Source organism: Rissa tridactyla, chromosome 1 (assembly GCF_028500815.1).
Source record: "Rissa tridactyla isolate bRisTri1 chromosome 1, bRisTri1.patW.cur.20221130, whole genome shotgun sequence".
In the NCBI taxonomy this organism is placed as follows: domain Eukaryota; kingdom Metazoa; phylum Chordata; class Aves; order Charadriiformes; family Laridae; genus Rissa; species Rissa tridactyla.
In genome coordinates, this window is record NC_071466.1 from 175,182,606 (window position 1) to 175,197,307 (window position 14,702).

General features: G+C 38.8%; 1 protein-coding gene across 2 annotated transcripts in view; it reads right to left on the reverse strand.

The window, feature by feature from the left end:
- Positions 1 to 14,702, reverse strand: part of ACSS3 (acyl-CoA synthetase short chain family member 3) — a 93,323-nt gene that overhangs the window by 33,646 nt on the left and 44,975 nt on the right. For both annotated transcript variants that reach the window (XM_054207198.1, XM_054207190.1), the window contains one exon: positions 7,828 to 7,931. In XM_054207198.1, the coding sequence (XP_054063173.1) occupies positions 7,828 to 7,931 (104 nt within the window). The remainder of the gene's footprint in view (positions 1 to 7,827; positions 7,932 to 14,702) is intronic.

Below are 14,702 nucleotides of genomic sequence, written 5' to 3' on the forward strand. Positions count from 1 at the left end.
CCTCATGAAAATTCAAGAAGGTAAGTATAGATGACTGTAAGACTGAAATGCAACAGCGGGCAACACAACCAGGGAAGCAACATCACCCATTTTGCTATGGCATATCACAAATCATAGATGATGGAGATGCTAAACTGTGTTAGCATGAGCAGAGATTCAACATTTTACCATTCGATTAACAAGGATTAAACCAATAAAATGCCTGGTTCTGAGCACTGGCAGTCTTTCACGCTTAATTCTCTTCTCTACGTGCCTAGAAACAGGGTACTCCAAGGTGAAGTTTTCACAAGTAAGCAATTTTACCACATTTCCAAATAAAGGCTCATTTAAGAAACATGTAATTCCAACGTTCCCATGTGACTGCCCATATAAAGGCCCAAGTAGTTTGCATTATAATGAAACACCTTCAACAACAAAAAAAAGGTGGGGTGGAAGGAGAGTAAGGCTGAGGAAATTTTGTCTCTGCGATGACAGCACACTCCGGGGATGTACACAGAGATTGAGGGCTCTGGTGTCCCATGCTGAAGAGAGGCATGTTTCCCCACTTTTCCTCCACATCTGAGTGGTAACATTACTGCAATACTGGAACAGAGAGCCACAACTGCTCTTCACAGGTTTAAGAGACTGGTTGGCTCCCCCAAAGCAGTTTAGCCCAAATTACTTGGCTCATTAGAAAACAAGAGTGTCAAATCTTAATTAAAATCCATGTCACTCCTTTAAGTTATGTTAAATTACGGTAAGATAAAAAATGCAAGAACTACCAATGATCCAACCTCAAGAGAGACGCCAATAATCAGGACGAGTCAGGAAAGAGCTCCTTGATTTTGACACAGGTTGACCAGACAAAAAAAAAAAAAAATAAATACATACAAGCTCTGTTCTTTTTCCTTTCTCTGAAGCTAATGGCAAAGGCCACTGTACAGAATGAAACAGCACACACTACTGAAAGGTCAGTCTCTGCCTTGGCAATGCCTGTGGCCACTAAAAAAATTTCCTCCCCTCTCTCCTCCAATAAGGACAACCAAAAACCAGTTTGAACTGGGTGTCCTAACATGACACCCAGTTGAAGGAATGACGAGCTACTGTAACTAATGACACGCAGTCCGTATCTGCACAAGCCTGACTACTATGCAACAAACAATGGCTGAAACAATCCCAATGTTCATACCCTTAAAGGGCAGAATGCAAGCCTCCAGGCAGAAACATGATAAACAACCACTTTTCTCCTCTTCCTCTACATGAATACCCTTTTTAAGTTCAGTTATCCAGAAAACTATGCTCAGACGACTCTAATTCAGGTCTGCAGAGCTGCAGAAGTTTCTGCAGTGTAATTCCCACTTCCGTAGAACTGTTCTGCAGGGTATCAGTTTCCACTAAAAAAAAAATATGATCCTAGTCTTGACAGGATACACACATCTTTAAAAAGCACAAACTGCATCTACACTCAGGCACCACTTTGTAACAGAAAACCAGTAGCCTGGACTTGGGAAGAAATTTCTTTCACCTCTTTCATCTCAGCTCCAGATTCTTGGGCTCCGTAACTCCAGAACTGAATTTATGGCACTCAAAAAAAAAAATTTTCCAAGAATTGAGTCTTTTGCTGCAAATTAAACAGACACCCTTTGTTTAGTTTACCTTTCCTGCTGCCTCTTGGTCTGAAAATTTCACCATATCAAAGCAATGCACTGGAGTGATCTCCACAGTTTTGAATGGGGCGAAGCAGAAGATGATGGAAGAACAAGATCTGGAATACAGTTGTCAAATGTGGGGAGCTGGAGGTCTAGATCGACAAGGTAATTCGCCTGAAGAACAGTTCTGTAGTAGAAACTTGGGAAGATTAGTTAACAGAATTCAGTTGCAAAATCCATCTTTCTGGATAGGAACGAGAAGGAGATTCTGCACGATGTTGCCAAGGCAACACAACGGAAACTGAAGACTGGGGACCACATCATGCTGCTTGGAGACCACATTAATAAACTCTTCCCCATACATGATTGTGGTAGGAAGTAGTCCATTGAAATACATTACAGTGAGTACACTTAACTATGATTCATATTTTTTACACTGAATTCAAGGATACAGTTGTTTTGTTTGTATAGCCCTAATATAAGATCTGTATAACCATTACTCCTATGTGGAATTACATAATAATAGTACCTCCTAATAAAAATATTACCAACATAGCATTTGCATGTTTTAGAGGTAAGACATAGAGAAGGAACACGAACAATTTTAAAAGTGATACGGTATATTAATTCATTGTGCTACAGAAGCTGGTGAATTCCTACCAGTAATTTTTATCACACTACATCTCAGAGTATCCAGGATCTCTTTACAATGTCCACAGACTATAATCTTTTTCAGCAGCCATAGCGTAGCAAGCGCTATTTGATTTTTGTCCTAATGCCCGCTGCAGACACCCATTCCTTCTTGCATAAGGCAACTTATTTCCATGAAAACAGAAAATGTGCACAATCTCATAGTTCTGCCTGCTAGTGAGCTGACACTCAGGACATAGCAGATGTCTCCAATTTGAACCTCCTGCACTTGAACGCTCTGTAAATTTGATTCACATGACCAAAAAAGTTTTATGGAAACTCATCTCTTGCTTGAGATTTTATGCATGTCAAATTTTATAACTGAATTTTCACTTTCAGTTCTGTCTCATCTGAGTTCCTATACACCCTTAAAGACAGAGTCTCAAAATGTTTTTATTTAAAAACATCAAGAGAAAAAAACTCTTTACATCCTATACTTGTTATGAAGAAACAGAAATCTGACTACTTAACATTTTTTTAAAATGTCAAAAATGATGTGGTAGAGTTTCATTTTATTTCTTTTTACTACAAAATACTGAATAGTTAACATAAGCTTGCAGAGCCTTCGTGCTTCTAGAGCTCGTCACAACCTCATGGCTGTTACCCTTTTTTTTCTTTTAGAATTCCAAGCTAGCTCCAAAACCAAGGTAACCCAAAATCACATTTCTTTGTGTATTGCGGCATCTCCCAAGGATGTGACACAGCAGGACAAGCCAAACACCGTTTAGGCTATTTCAAATAGATTTGGCAAGGTGCCCTGTAAAATACTTACGTGGAATACTGAAACAGAGCTACTGTATCAGTTCCTTAAAACAACTACACACCGAGACAGAACAAGGTCCAAAACGCGAATTCCTGTTCACTTTCAGATGAAATATCACAAAATATATGCAAATATGGCAAGAAAATTTATCTCTGAGCAAGAAAAGCTCTGTTTTCTAAAACTGAATTTGCAATGGCTTCCTGGATAGCTTGAGGCAAGATACTTGTCTTTCTCAATTTAATGTCTGCAAGACTGGAATAACTTTACTTACTTCACAGGGGTGTTAAAAGAATTAATTTTCTTGTGTTTGCACAACTACTTTGAAGACGAAAATTGCTATTTAAATGCTAAGTGTAATTTCATATAAATAAGCAAAAACGAAACACCTGCACAAATCCAAAACAAGACTATCCTCTCTCCATGTACAGTTGAGCACATGATCTGAAAAAAACATTCTTTTATCCTTTGCTATATCTCCAAAGAAAACAGCAAGTGCTTATCAGTCCTTACTGCCTCAACTCCTCCTTGCCGCTCATTGATCCTGTGACATACATTTCACAGCTTGTAAGATGAGCTTACTATACTTGTAACAAAAAATTTAACACTTAAAAAAGTGTTATTGATGAAGGCGTATTGACACAAATCAGTCAGGCTTTCCAGGTGTAGCTGCTTTGAAGTCTCCTAATGAAAGCTTTCTTCTCTTTCAAAGTACTGTTTCAACTCACAGCGATTTCATATACTCCACAAATCTTCAAAGTCAAAATGAAAAACTCCGTTCACATTTCTTTGTCCATACTTATTTATTTCTAGTTTCAATACATGGCAAAGGGGTCATGAGCTTTGAAGGTACCTTTCTAACCCTGAAGAGGCAAGTGGTTTACAGTCCCTTTTTATTTTGTAATACTTTTGTTTGCCCTCCTTTTGTATCCCTTCAATCATACTCGTTTTCATCTCCAGATAACGACTCAGTCACTTCTCATCTCTACAAACCTGATCTTTTCCCTCCTTTTCTTAGTCATAAACAAGGGAATAGGAATTATATCATCACACAAGAAACACAAATTACCCAGATGCTGACTGTATTGCCCTCCTCCTCCATCTTCTGTTTTAGCTCAGTTGAAAGAGTCAACGACTAAGACATAACTGCACAGGTAAGATCTACAGTATTCAAGTAAAATTCAGATGCCAATATTTCTCACAGTTTTGCAATGCTCTTGTTTTGGAAGAATGCAGACAAATATCAAATTGGGGAATAACTAACAATTCGCCAGATTGTCATAGGTCAAAAGCATTTTCATATCTAGAAGTCAGAAGCCTTCAATCTCGGGCATAACAAAACAGCAATTTATAACTTCAGCTGCAATTTAATTACAAAAAAAAAGGTAATTCAAAACATTCAATAGTTTTGTTATTTTGAATTGGATTTTGTTATTAAAAGAAATATGTATTAGCTCTTCATAAAATTGCTAATTGCCTCAACCTCTTCCTGCGTCAAGTTTTTAGGGTTTTTTATTCTGTCACTTTTTATTCTAGATATAGTTCAGAAAATAGTTATTTCTGAATTTTTGGGTCTTCTATTCTGTCATCAGTCACTAACCTTGCATATTTCTAATAAGAAGTGAGACTGCCGTTTATCTACTCTGTAAAATATTTCACGTTCAGCACCTTAAAGCTTTAACCTAGTGTACTGAAATCCAGTACTATTGGATTGAAAAGGCTTTTCCGCCACAGAAATCCACTTTCAACAATATTTTATCAAGTGACAGACACAGTTGAGTGTGACATAACTGCTTGTTTTTTCACAGTTAATGGGATACGTTTTGTATTCTGCTAAAACAGAGGTGACTGAACAGCAGAAGGGAAGGCTGCTTTCATCTGATGTGCTCTGGGACAAGCAAAGCCTTTCACAGGGAGGAGGACCCGCTTCTTCCGCCCTGAGCATTTGAGCACGTTCATCTCAGGGGAAGTTCAGGAACACAGGACAGTGTGGGGAGAAGCATTTTTATTTCATCTCACTTACCAAACCTGACGGTTCTCCATTTAAAAAGTTATACAAATCTAATTTATAGGCTTGTATTCTATTAAGCACTTTTTCCTAGGCCTGGGAGACAAGGAGGTGGTGTTGCACTGTATTTGAGAGGGGCTCTGCCTTGTCAGAGGTCAGGTGAGGAGCCAGTCAAGAATTTATGAGTGAAGACCAGCAGGAAGACCAACATTCACGCTGTTATAGTGAGTATCCGCTGGAGACCTCCTGATCAGGATGAGGCCTGTAGATGAGGTCTTCTTCAAACAAACGGAAGAAGTCTCACATTCACAGGCCTTCGTCCTGATGGGGGACTTTAACCACCCTGATATTCCAAACACACAAAAGACAAGGTAGTGATAAGGAGTAGCCAGCATGGATTTATGAAGGGGAAATCATGTTTAATCAACCTGATTGCGTTCTACAATGAGGACTAGCTTTGTGGATGAGGGGAGAGCAGTGGATGTTGTTTACCTCAACCTTAGTAAGGCCTTTGACACTGCCTCCTACAACATTTTCACAGATAAACTGACAAAGTATGGTTTAGATAAATGGACAGCGAGGTAGACTAAGAACTTTCTGAACAGCCAGGCCCTAAGGGTTATGACCAGCGGCACAAAGTCCCGTTGGAGGCAAATCACTAGTGGTGTACCCCAGGGGTTGATAGTGAGGCCAATACTATTCAATTTCTTCATTAATTACCTGGACAATGGGAAAGATTGTGCCCTCAGCAAGTTTGCAGATGCCATAAAAATATGAGGAGCGGCTGATATATCAGATGGCTGTGCTGCAATTCAGAGGCATCTCAACAGGCTGGAGAAATAGGTCAACAGGAACCTCATGAAGTTCAACAAAAGGAAGTGCAAAGTCCACCCTCTGGGGAGAAATAAGCCCAGGCACGACTGCACACTGGGGACCCGCCAACTGGAAAAAGAAGAATGTGCAGAGATCTGCAGGATCCTGGTGGACAGCACGATGACCATGAGGTAGCAATGCATCCACGCAGCAAAGAAGGCTGCATCCTGGGCTGCAAAAGGAAGAATGCTGTCACCAGGCTGAGGGAGATGATCCTTCCTCTCGACTCTGCACTCATGAGGCCACATCTGGAGGGGCCAATTTCTGAGTTCCCCAGTACAAGAGATAGAGCTACTGGAGAGAATTCAGTGAAGAGACAGAAAAGGGGACATCTTTTATATGGGGAGAGACCTAGGACTGTTCAGTCTGGACAAGGCTCGGGGGATCAATGTGTATAAATACTGGATGGGAGGGAATGAAGAAGAGGCAGCCAGACTTCTCAGCGGTGCCCACCAACAAGAGGCAATAGGCACAAAGCGAAACACCAGATATTCCAGCTAAGCACAAGAAAAAGCTTTTTTACTGTGAGGGCAAACACTGACACAGGCTGCCCGGAGAGGCTGGGGGATCCCCATCCATAATGATATACAAAACTGGACAGGAACCTGGGCAGCTTTCTCTGGGTGACCCTACGTGAGCAGGGGGGTTGAACTAGATGGCCTTTAGAGGTCCTCATCAATGCCAATGATCCTGTGATTCTGCCTTCCTTCTTTCTCCTTATCCCTTGAAATTCAGTTCTCTAACAGGAACACTGACTTAGTAATTCTTTTCCTTCAGACTGAATGCTTTGCTTACATTCAATAGCACGCATTTCTACAGAAATCACTTGGAAATAAAAATGGGTCTTCATTCTAATCAAATTATTAAATGCTCTCAAACACTGTATTTGAAATGGCCTTAGCTCATTAAGTCCTCCTACAATTTAATTTAAAAGCATGCCATGAATACAAAAATCAAGAAACGTACTGTACACTGAACTAGGCTTGTGGTCTTTTTTGAAAAGTCTCTCAAACACAGTCTTACCTTTACACACTATGAGTACAATTACATCCACACGCTTAAGATCTTCCATTGATACCTGAGATACATCTGAATGAACGCAGTAACATTAAACCTTTGCACTAAAGATATATACATATATATATAGTGTGTGTGCCCATAGACAGATAAAAAACAAGCGCAATATTACATACAGTAGTATTGTTTACTGCCAGTTCAGTACGTAGTGAAAGACATTATTTGATCCTTTAACCTCTTTCAGTTAATTAGTCATTACTAAGGCCTGTTCTTGCCGACAGATGTTAGGATCATAGAGAAGTGAGCAAAATATAGGTCTTGTCCCTCATATTTATCAATTAAGTAGCAGATCAAATCAAGATTACATAAAAAATGACACTGCTATTTTCCAGTACTTTTGCAGTATTTATCTAAGATTGGGGGGGTTTAAAATTATGCGTTTTAAACCTCCCCAACTGATTTCATTACATAACATATATTATAGATGAACTAAGGAGTTTTCCACTTTTTATTCTAATCTTATATATCTGCTATCTGACCCATCATGGGGGAATCAAAACATTTTTCTCCATAGACAGAGAGACCAGAGAAAACACGCATCTCAAAACAATGATGCACAGAAAATAGAAGAGGTATTCTTGGAAGGGAGCAAAGGAGGGAGGAGAGGGAAGGGAGGAGCTTTTGTAATACACTTCCTTAGCTTAAATCCTGCTTGAATTTTTATTTTCACACTTAGTCCTGCCTACTTAAGTGTTCATGGAAAAAGAAACAAGTTCTACGTGATTCAGGAAACAAGTCTGAAAATACCTCCTCACTGTATTTAACAAAGTGTTGTATTTTAAACCACTCACCAGTTTGCCACCAGTGGTCCAAGACAGGTACCTTGAAGACCTTTTTTGACCATTCTAGTGTGTCCACATCACAGTGCTCACCAGCTACAAATAACGTTCTGAACCTTTAAATAAAAACAGAAAAGTATATATGTTTGGGAAAGGAAAACACGACAACAAATACAATATGCATCTCTGGTTGGTGTTCCAGATGAAGAGAAAAGGGGAGGGGGGACTCTTACTCTTTGTATGCTCCTTCCTACTAAGTAACAATTAAAATCTTAGCAATATTAATTTATGCTACTTCATACATCATGTAAAAGAAGCTTTATTTTCTGAATGCAAAGACCTTAGGAGACCAGAGACGAGCAACTGTCAATGGAAGTAAAAAATAATTAAATGCTTTGTACACAGGAACTAGGTAGATACCTGTTAGGCAAAACGTAAGAATGAAATATCAGAAAAAGATCAGAAAGAAATATCAGAAAAATCAGTGAAGATATAAACAGAACTAAAAGGAAATACCTGTAGCGTAACTCTTAGTTTTAAGTTGTTCATAATGTTCCATTTAAACAGATTTTTGTATCTTTTGAAGTCATCTTTCTATAGGCATTTGGAAATGAGTTTTGGGGGAAGCAATGCAACATAAAGCCACTTTCCTGTGGAGAGTGGAACAAGGCTTCCTAGAGAGGTGGTTGATGCCCCAAGCCTGCCAGTGTTTAAGAGACATTTGGACAATGCCCTTAGTGACACGCTTTAACTTTTGGTCAGCCCTGAAGTGGTCAGGCAGTTGGACTAGATGATTGTTGTAGGTCACTTCCAACTGAAATACTCCTATTCCATTCCATTCCATTCCAAAGTCAGCCAACAAAGAAATAAGCAATCCTCTTTGGGTAGAAGCACAGAACTTTGAATTCAAGTTCATGATGAACAGATGAAAACAAATGGCCAGCTATACTCAGATAAACTGCTGATTTATATCCAGTACTTTGTCATTAGTGCACGCCTAGTTTTATAGTCTGTGTTGTGACAGCATGGTTTCTGTTGACAGCAATGAATGGTATTAATCTTCCTTGGCTCTTATTATCCAAAAAATATGACTATGCTGAACTAGTTCTCTAGGCTTCTTCTACAGTCCACAAAGAACAAGAGGAAACTTCAGAAAGTAATTTAAGAGACTCAAAAGGGTAAGGTTTATTTTTTACATAACAAAAACAAAATGATAACCAAAATGAAACAGAATCCAAGGCCCTAGAGCAACACTAACACATGACTAAGCTACAGTATAGAGACTTTGTTAAGTTACTGTTTGAAAACATAGCAATAGAGACAGCTATTAAGTTATTGCATTACAACTTAAAGGGTTGTTCCTGCATCTCAGAAAAAGGGAATCAGGAATGTATGAAAGCTTTGGACATTCTTATTTTGCTGCACACTTAAACATGTCCCTATTTAAGCAAGATTTTGAAACAGAAGTAATCTATTTGGGGAATAAAATCTAAACCAGAGGGAAATTTGAGACGTAACATTTATGGTTTCGTTTTACAGATAAATCACAATAGAAAAGCTCGTGTAGCAATCTGAAACACTTCAGCCACCTCAATGCCTGTTTGTAACCATCAGGTCCATAATGTGAATTCTGAATGCAGACCTTCCATGCACATACCCTATCACTACAGACCAAAGAACTTGCTTCCCTTCTGTAATATCCGCAAAGGGTGGTCTCATGCCTTCACTCTCCCAAATCCTCACTACTCGGCATACGACCACCAACAACACCACTTTCATTTTACCCAGAGATGTAATTTAAAACCTCAAAGAATTGAGGGTAGAGAGGAAAGATAAGAGGCAAACACAGATTCAGACTCCACACCAGAAGAACCCTGTTTACTAGCAAATAGTCTCTTTCTTTCTTCAAGTGAAACAGTACAGGTATACTCACACTACAAGTGACTAAACATTTCACAAACAGTCTGTCACGCCAAAAGAAACCGCAGAGACACTCTACCAAGCACTGCATCAATCCTCAAGGCTTCTGAGATGACAGTATGCCAAATTAAGATTAGAAGCTTCATGTGGCCCAACATCAGACCCTGGGATTAAAAATACTTCTCAAAAATGTCCCTTTGTTAGGACTGCAACAGATCAATGTCAGTAACATTTTGTTTCACTTCAAGTCTTCACACAGTCCATTACAAATGAAGACAACTGCTGAACAAAGAACTTAACCCTTGTCCTTCAACAATGGACACAAACTGCATTGATTTTGTAAAACCTATTTCTTAGATATGGTGGGCATGAAACAAATTTCTTTTCAGAGGCATGTAATTTAGAAAGAAAACTACAAGATTCATCTTTCCATGTAGCAAATTATGAGAAAAATCAGGGCAAGTAACTCAAGGGTGTCAGAAATGAGAGAAATGCACAGACCAGCCTGTCTAACCATAGCACAAGGGAATACCACTAAGAGGGAACCTAGAGATCAACCTCTCCTCTAGAAACCACAGACATCCCATAGCGTGGCTGCCCAAACCGAAAAGCATACTTTGAATATTCACACTCCATTCCTCTCCAGAGGATAGGTACATCCCGTCAGCATAAAAGGCAGCCTCTCGCAGTGTAAGGACTAGTGCCCCACTTGCTGTGTAGATGCAAGGCAGGAGGATGTAAAGAGTAAAGCTACATCTAGGGACAACGTAAGTAAAACACGGGGTGAAACATCACGAAGCGCAATAAGCCATGTGCCCTAAAACTGAACGTTTTTTTTGACAGTGACACTTGGCCTAGACATAAAAAAAAAAAAAAGATGAGTTTATTGTCTTAGATCCATATACAGATCCATAGTTAGAATACAGGAAAAGAAACTTCCACAAGCAAAAGATATTGGGAACTCTAATCACCCAGGCAGGGACCCCCGCACCAGCTAAATATAACAACCTGAGAATGATCTTATCTGTGAACTAAGCTGTCCTGGTTTGAGGTAAAACAGAACCAATTTCCTTTTCAGTAATTTTACTTTTCAGTTAAACCTCTTAACAACAACTTTGATATATGAAAATCAACTTACTGCATGTCTAGTTACAAACCTATGCAAGTACAGAAGATCTTGAAAAATATTACCACATTGAACTTGAACTTCACGATGAGAGAACTGAACTTCCTTAATTTCAGAACAGCATTTCGGCCAACCCTTCTTTCTGACACCCCAAGATGGCTTGGAGTGGCTTCTTTCTTGGAACAGAAGGCAGGGGGTCAAATGTATAAGCAGCGTTCACATCAAATAAGTATAGTTTTCTGTATTCTTAATATACAACATCATTTTGATAAACTGCTTTCTGAGCACATCTCCCACATTAGAAGATAATGACTATAATGAGTGTGACCCCAATCAATATTTTACACCTGAATGCTTTTTATTGTAAAGCACAAGCCATTGCTGATAATTACAGTTAATAGCTAACTGAAAGTTATAACATAGATAAAAGTTTATGATAGAAGAGAACAAAATATTGTATAAGTAAAAACGCACAAATATGTATTTTAAGAAAAAATTTTTAAGACTCACGTTCACATGAGGGCATTCCTGTTAAGCACTGCTCAATTTGCATTGCATGGAATGTGCTGTAATTAGGCATGTTAAACACAACATTTCAGCTATGATGTAAAAATTCAATTTATGAATTCATTAACTCTATAAACTGCTGAAAAATTCTGTTAAGTATCCTTGTTTTAAAAAACAGGGCTATTAAAACACCAAGAACTTAAAAGACCTGATGAAGAAGCTAAGATATGGAATAGTTTGGGTTGGAAGGGACCTTTTAATCATGTTATCCCCTAAGAAAAAGCACAATTCCTCTCTTCTGAATTGCCAGATTTAATAATCAGATTTAGTAATCTGCAGGCTCAAGAGCAACCTTATGTTGTGAGAAGGAGAGGGATTAGCTCTTTGGCAAATTTACAGCACAAAACCATCAAAAAGAATATCAGAGCAAAGTGCCACAAGGCTAACAAAGCTTAAGAACTATGGAATTATTTCCTCCTATCAAACAGTATAGCAAGAGAGAGATGGCAATGGTTATAAGATGTCCCACTCTGAACAATTATTTAACAGTCCACTTAGAACTTCCAAGCACATCAATGTACCTGTTACTGCAATCATCTATCACTGCAATGCAGTTAATGGGGAAGAAAGATCTTAAAATCTCTCTGTTAAATAAATATGTCCTAAGCTCTTGTTCTGAAAACCTATATTCCTAACATAAAATTCAGTGCAATCAAGCTTTTAGGCCCTATTCAAGAGTCCAGCGGAGTGGACTTGAAGTATCACCTGATACAGGGGACAGATCAAGGTCCCTAATGGCCCTGACGCAATCTAAATTGTCAAATACAGCATGTACATTTCTGTGTCACTCCAAGCACAAAAGAAACCACATCTCCAAACCATTTCTGAAAAGCGGAAGTGTTCACATGGGTAATAATCTGACCTGCACTTTTACAGATTAAAAGATCACGGAAGTGTTTCCAATTCTGGAATGCATACAGCAAGTTTTTTTCTGACAAAGAAAAACTCTATCTGTATCACGTTAAAAAAGCTTTTTCTCCTGAAAAGACAGCACGGAAGGTTAATTTGCGTTTCTTAACATAAATCGGAAATAAAGAACTCTTACTAATTCTTAATGCACCTGGAGACTGCAGACAGCTAAACATGTAAAATAAATAAATAATATTTTCAGGTCTTCTGACTTTTAGCCATTGATGTGTTTGTTTTCCTCCCTGAATAGATTTTACCTTGGTCATGAGGATCCAAGCACTGGAGGTTTGGGTGACAGTCAGAGGGACACGACACAGAACACAACTGCAGCTCAGCTCCTTCTGACAATGGGGGTGAAGGGGAGCTCCACAAAGGCTCTTCATGAACACAGCTCAGGACTCCAACAGGAATGGCCATACATGATCTACAGCAGTGCAGAGTAGGGGGTCGCAGGCAGAACCGCACTATGTACTTCAGTTGTCCTAAATTCTGGGTCTTAATCACATATCCTCTAGCAGCGTGTGTGAGACACCAATTACATGAGAAAGTATTTTGTTCTAACAGTCTTGAATTGGCTACTTAAATTTCAAATCCTCTTGTTCCTGTGTTATGAGACAGAAAATGGGAGTTTCTAATCTACTTTATATTCATTATTTCTGCACCATTTTTATGCAGTCTCATATTTCTTTCTAAAGCAAGTGCATTAATATCTGGTATCAGATGAGCAAGACAGAATCTCTAGATCCTCTTGACATAAAATGGCAGAACATTCACAACTGAGCAAAACTCAAGAAAACCAAGTAGGCTATGGAACACAAACTGCAAATTATTACTTGGATGTTAATGTAATCTGCTAAGTTGTTGCCCCATTTCATGTAAAATTGTCAGTTGTCAATCATTTGGAAATCAGACCTAACCAGTTCATAACAATTACGTCAACTAAAGGATGAAGTGTGATTCCAAATATGGGAAGAGTTAATGGCTCAGTGTTATGGAGTTACCTTGTGAAGGCGAGAACAGATTCCAAAAGCTGAACAGAATATGCTCAGGTACATGAAGGTCATAGAATGTGGATGCTACTTGTTTTTCAAACACAACAGGCAGCAATAGGATCAGACAGCCTGCTTCGCAGCACTGTGCATTGTCAAAAGCAGGTTCTTTAGATCCTATAGCAATACGTCGTTGAACAGGGCTTTTATCCTACAGTATTACAAATTAAACATCTCTTTTACTGTGTTTCAGACATAGGTGACATTTTGCATCAAAGGCAAACAAATTTCAAGATTTGACTCCAATAGCCAACAAAGAATTTGAAGCATACACACTAGAACCTTTGGAAACCTCACATAATTTTGTGTAGAGGCCAATATCGGCTCATAACAGGAATTTACATAACTTCTATGTCACTCAAAAGAATGTGAGTCTGCTTATAATTCAATTTACTCCTGTAAATCATGTACTCCCTTGTATACTGGAAGCTGGCATGGCCTGCCAACTCTGTACCTTATCAGTAACTGTCTTTTTAACAGGATTTTTAAAAAGTTACATTGACCTGTATCAGTTTTTTAATAGAATTTTTCAGGAATGAAATGTACCATGGTGGAAACCTCTTTCAGGACTCCATTCCCGGACACGTGTTTTGGAGTCCCTAGAGCAAGTCAGGATACATCTTAGCCCAGGCAGCAGAAAGACATCTCATTTCAAAGATTCTGCACCACATAACAGAGGAGAAAGCATCATAGAACAAGTAAATGAACTAAAAGTAAGACTGATTTCAAACTGAAACAGGCAGAATTCACTTGACCTTGGATGGAAAAGTCCATCCAAGTAACAGTCAAAAGCGAGGTTTCTCCTCGAATGGAAATTTTAATCACCTGTTGAACGCCATTTCTTAACAACTGCACCTACTAGATATTAAATGCTGCGTTAGAGAGTTTAGTAAAGAGAAGTCATGTACCAGGGAATGACATGGCCCAAAGCTTGAGTGAATTATGAGACAACTAAATCTACCGACAAATGGAGAAACTCATTAACTATGCACTGAATAGGAATGATGAAATACCTCTTTACATCTGGGGCAACTGATATTGGCAAGGAGACTCTTATCTGGAAATCTCATTTGGCCAGAAAATGTGACAACTTACAGAGCAGGTTAGCAGATTTTCCATTAAATGAATACTCTAAAGACAGACTGTGTCATTTTAGCCATTGCCTAAAAAAAGCTGAGGAACAGCAATTAAATTTTCTAGCATCTGAGTCACCTTCTTGTCAATAAACATCATAGAAGAATAGCACATTAGGGTCTCAAATGAGCTTGTTTCCTATTTCAAGGAGGGTAAGGATGGATGATAGCACTCAAAACAGA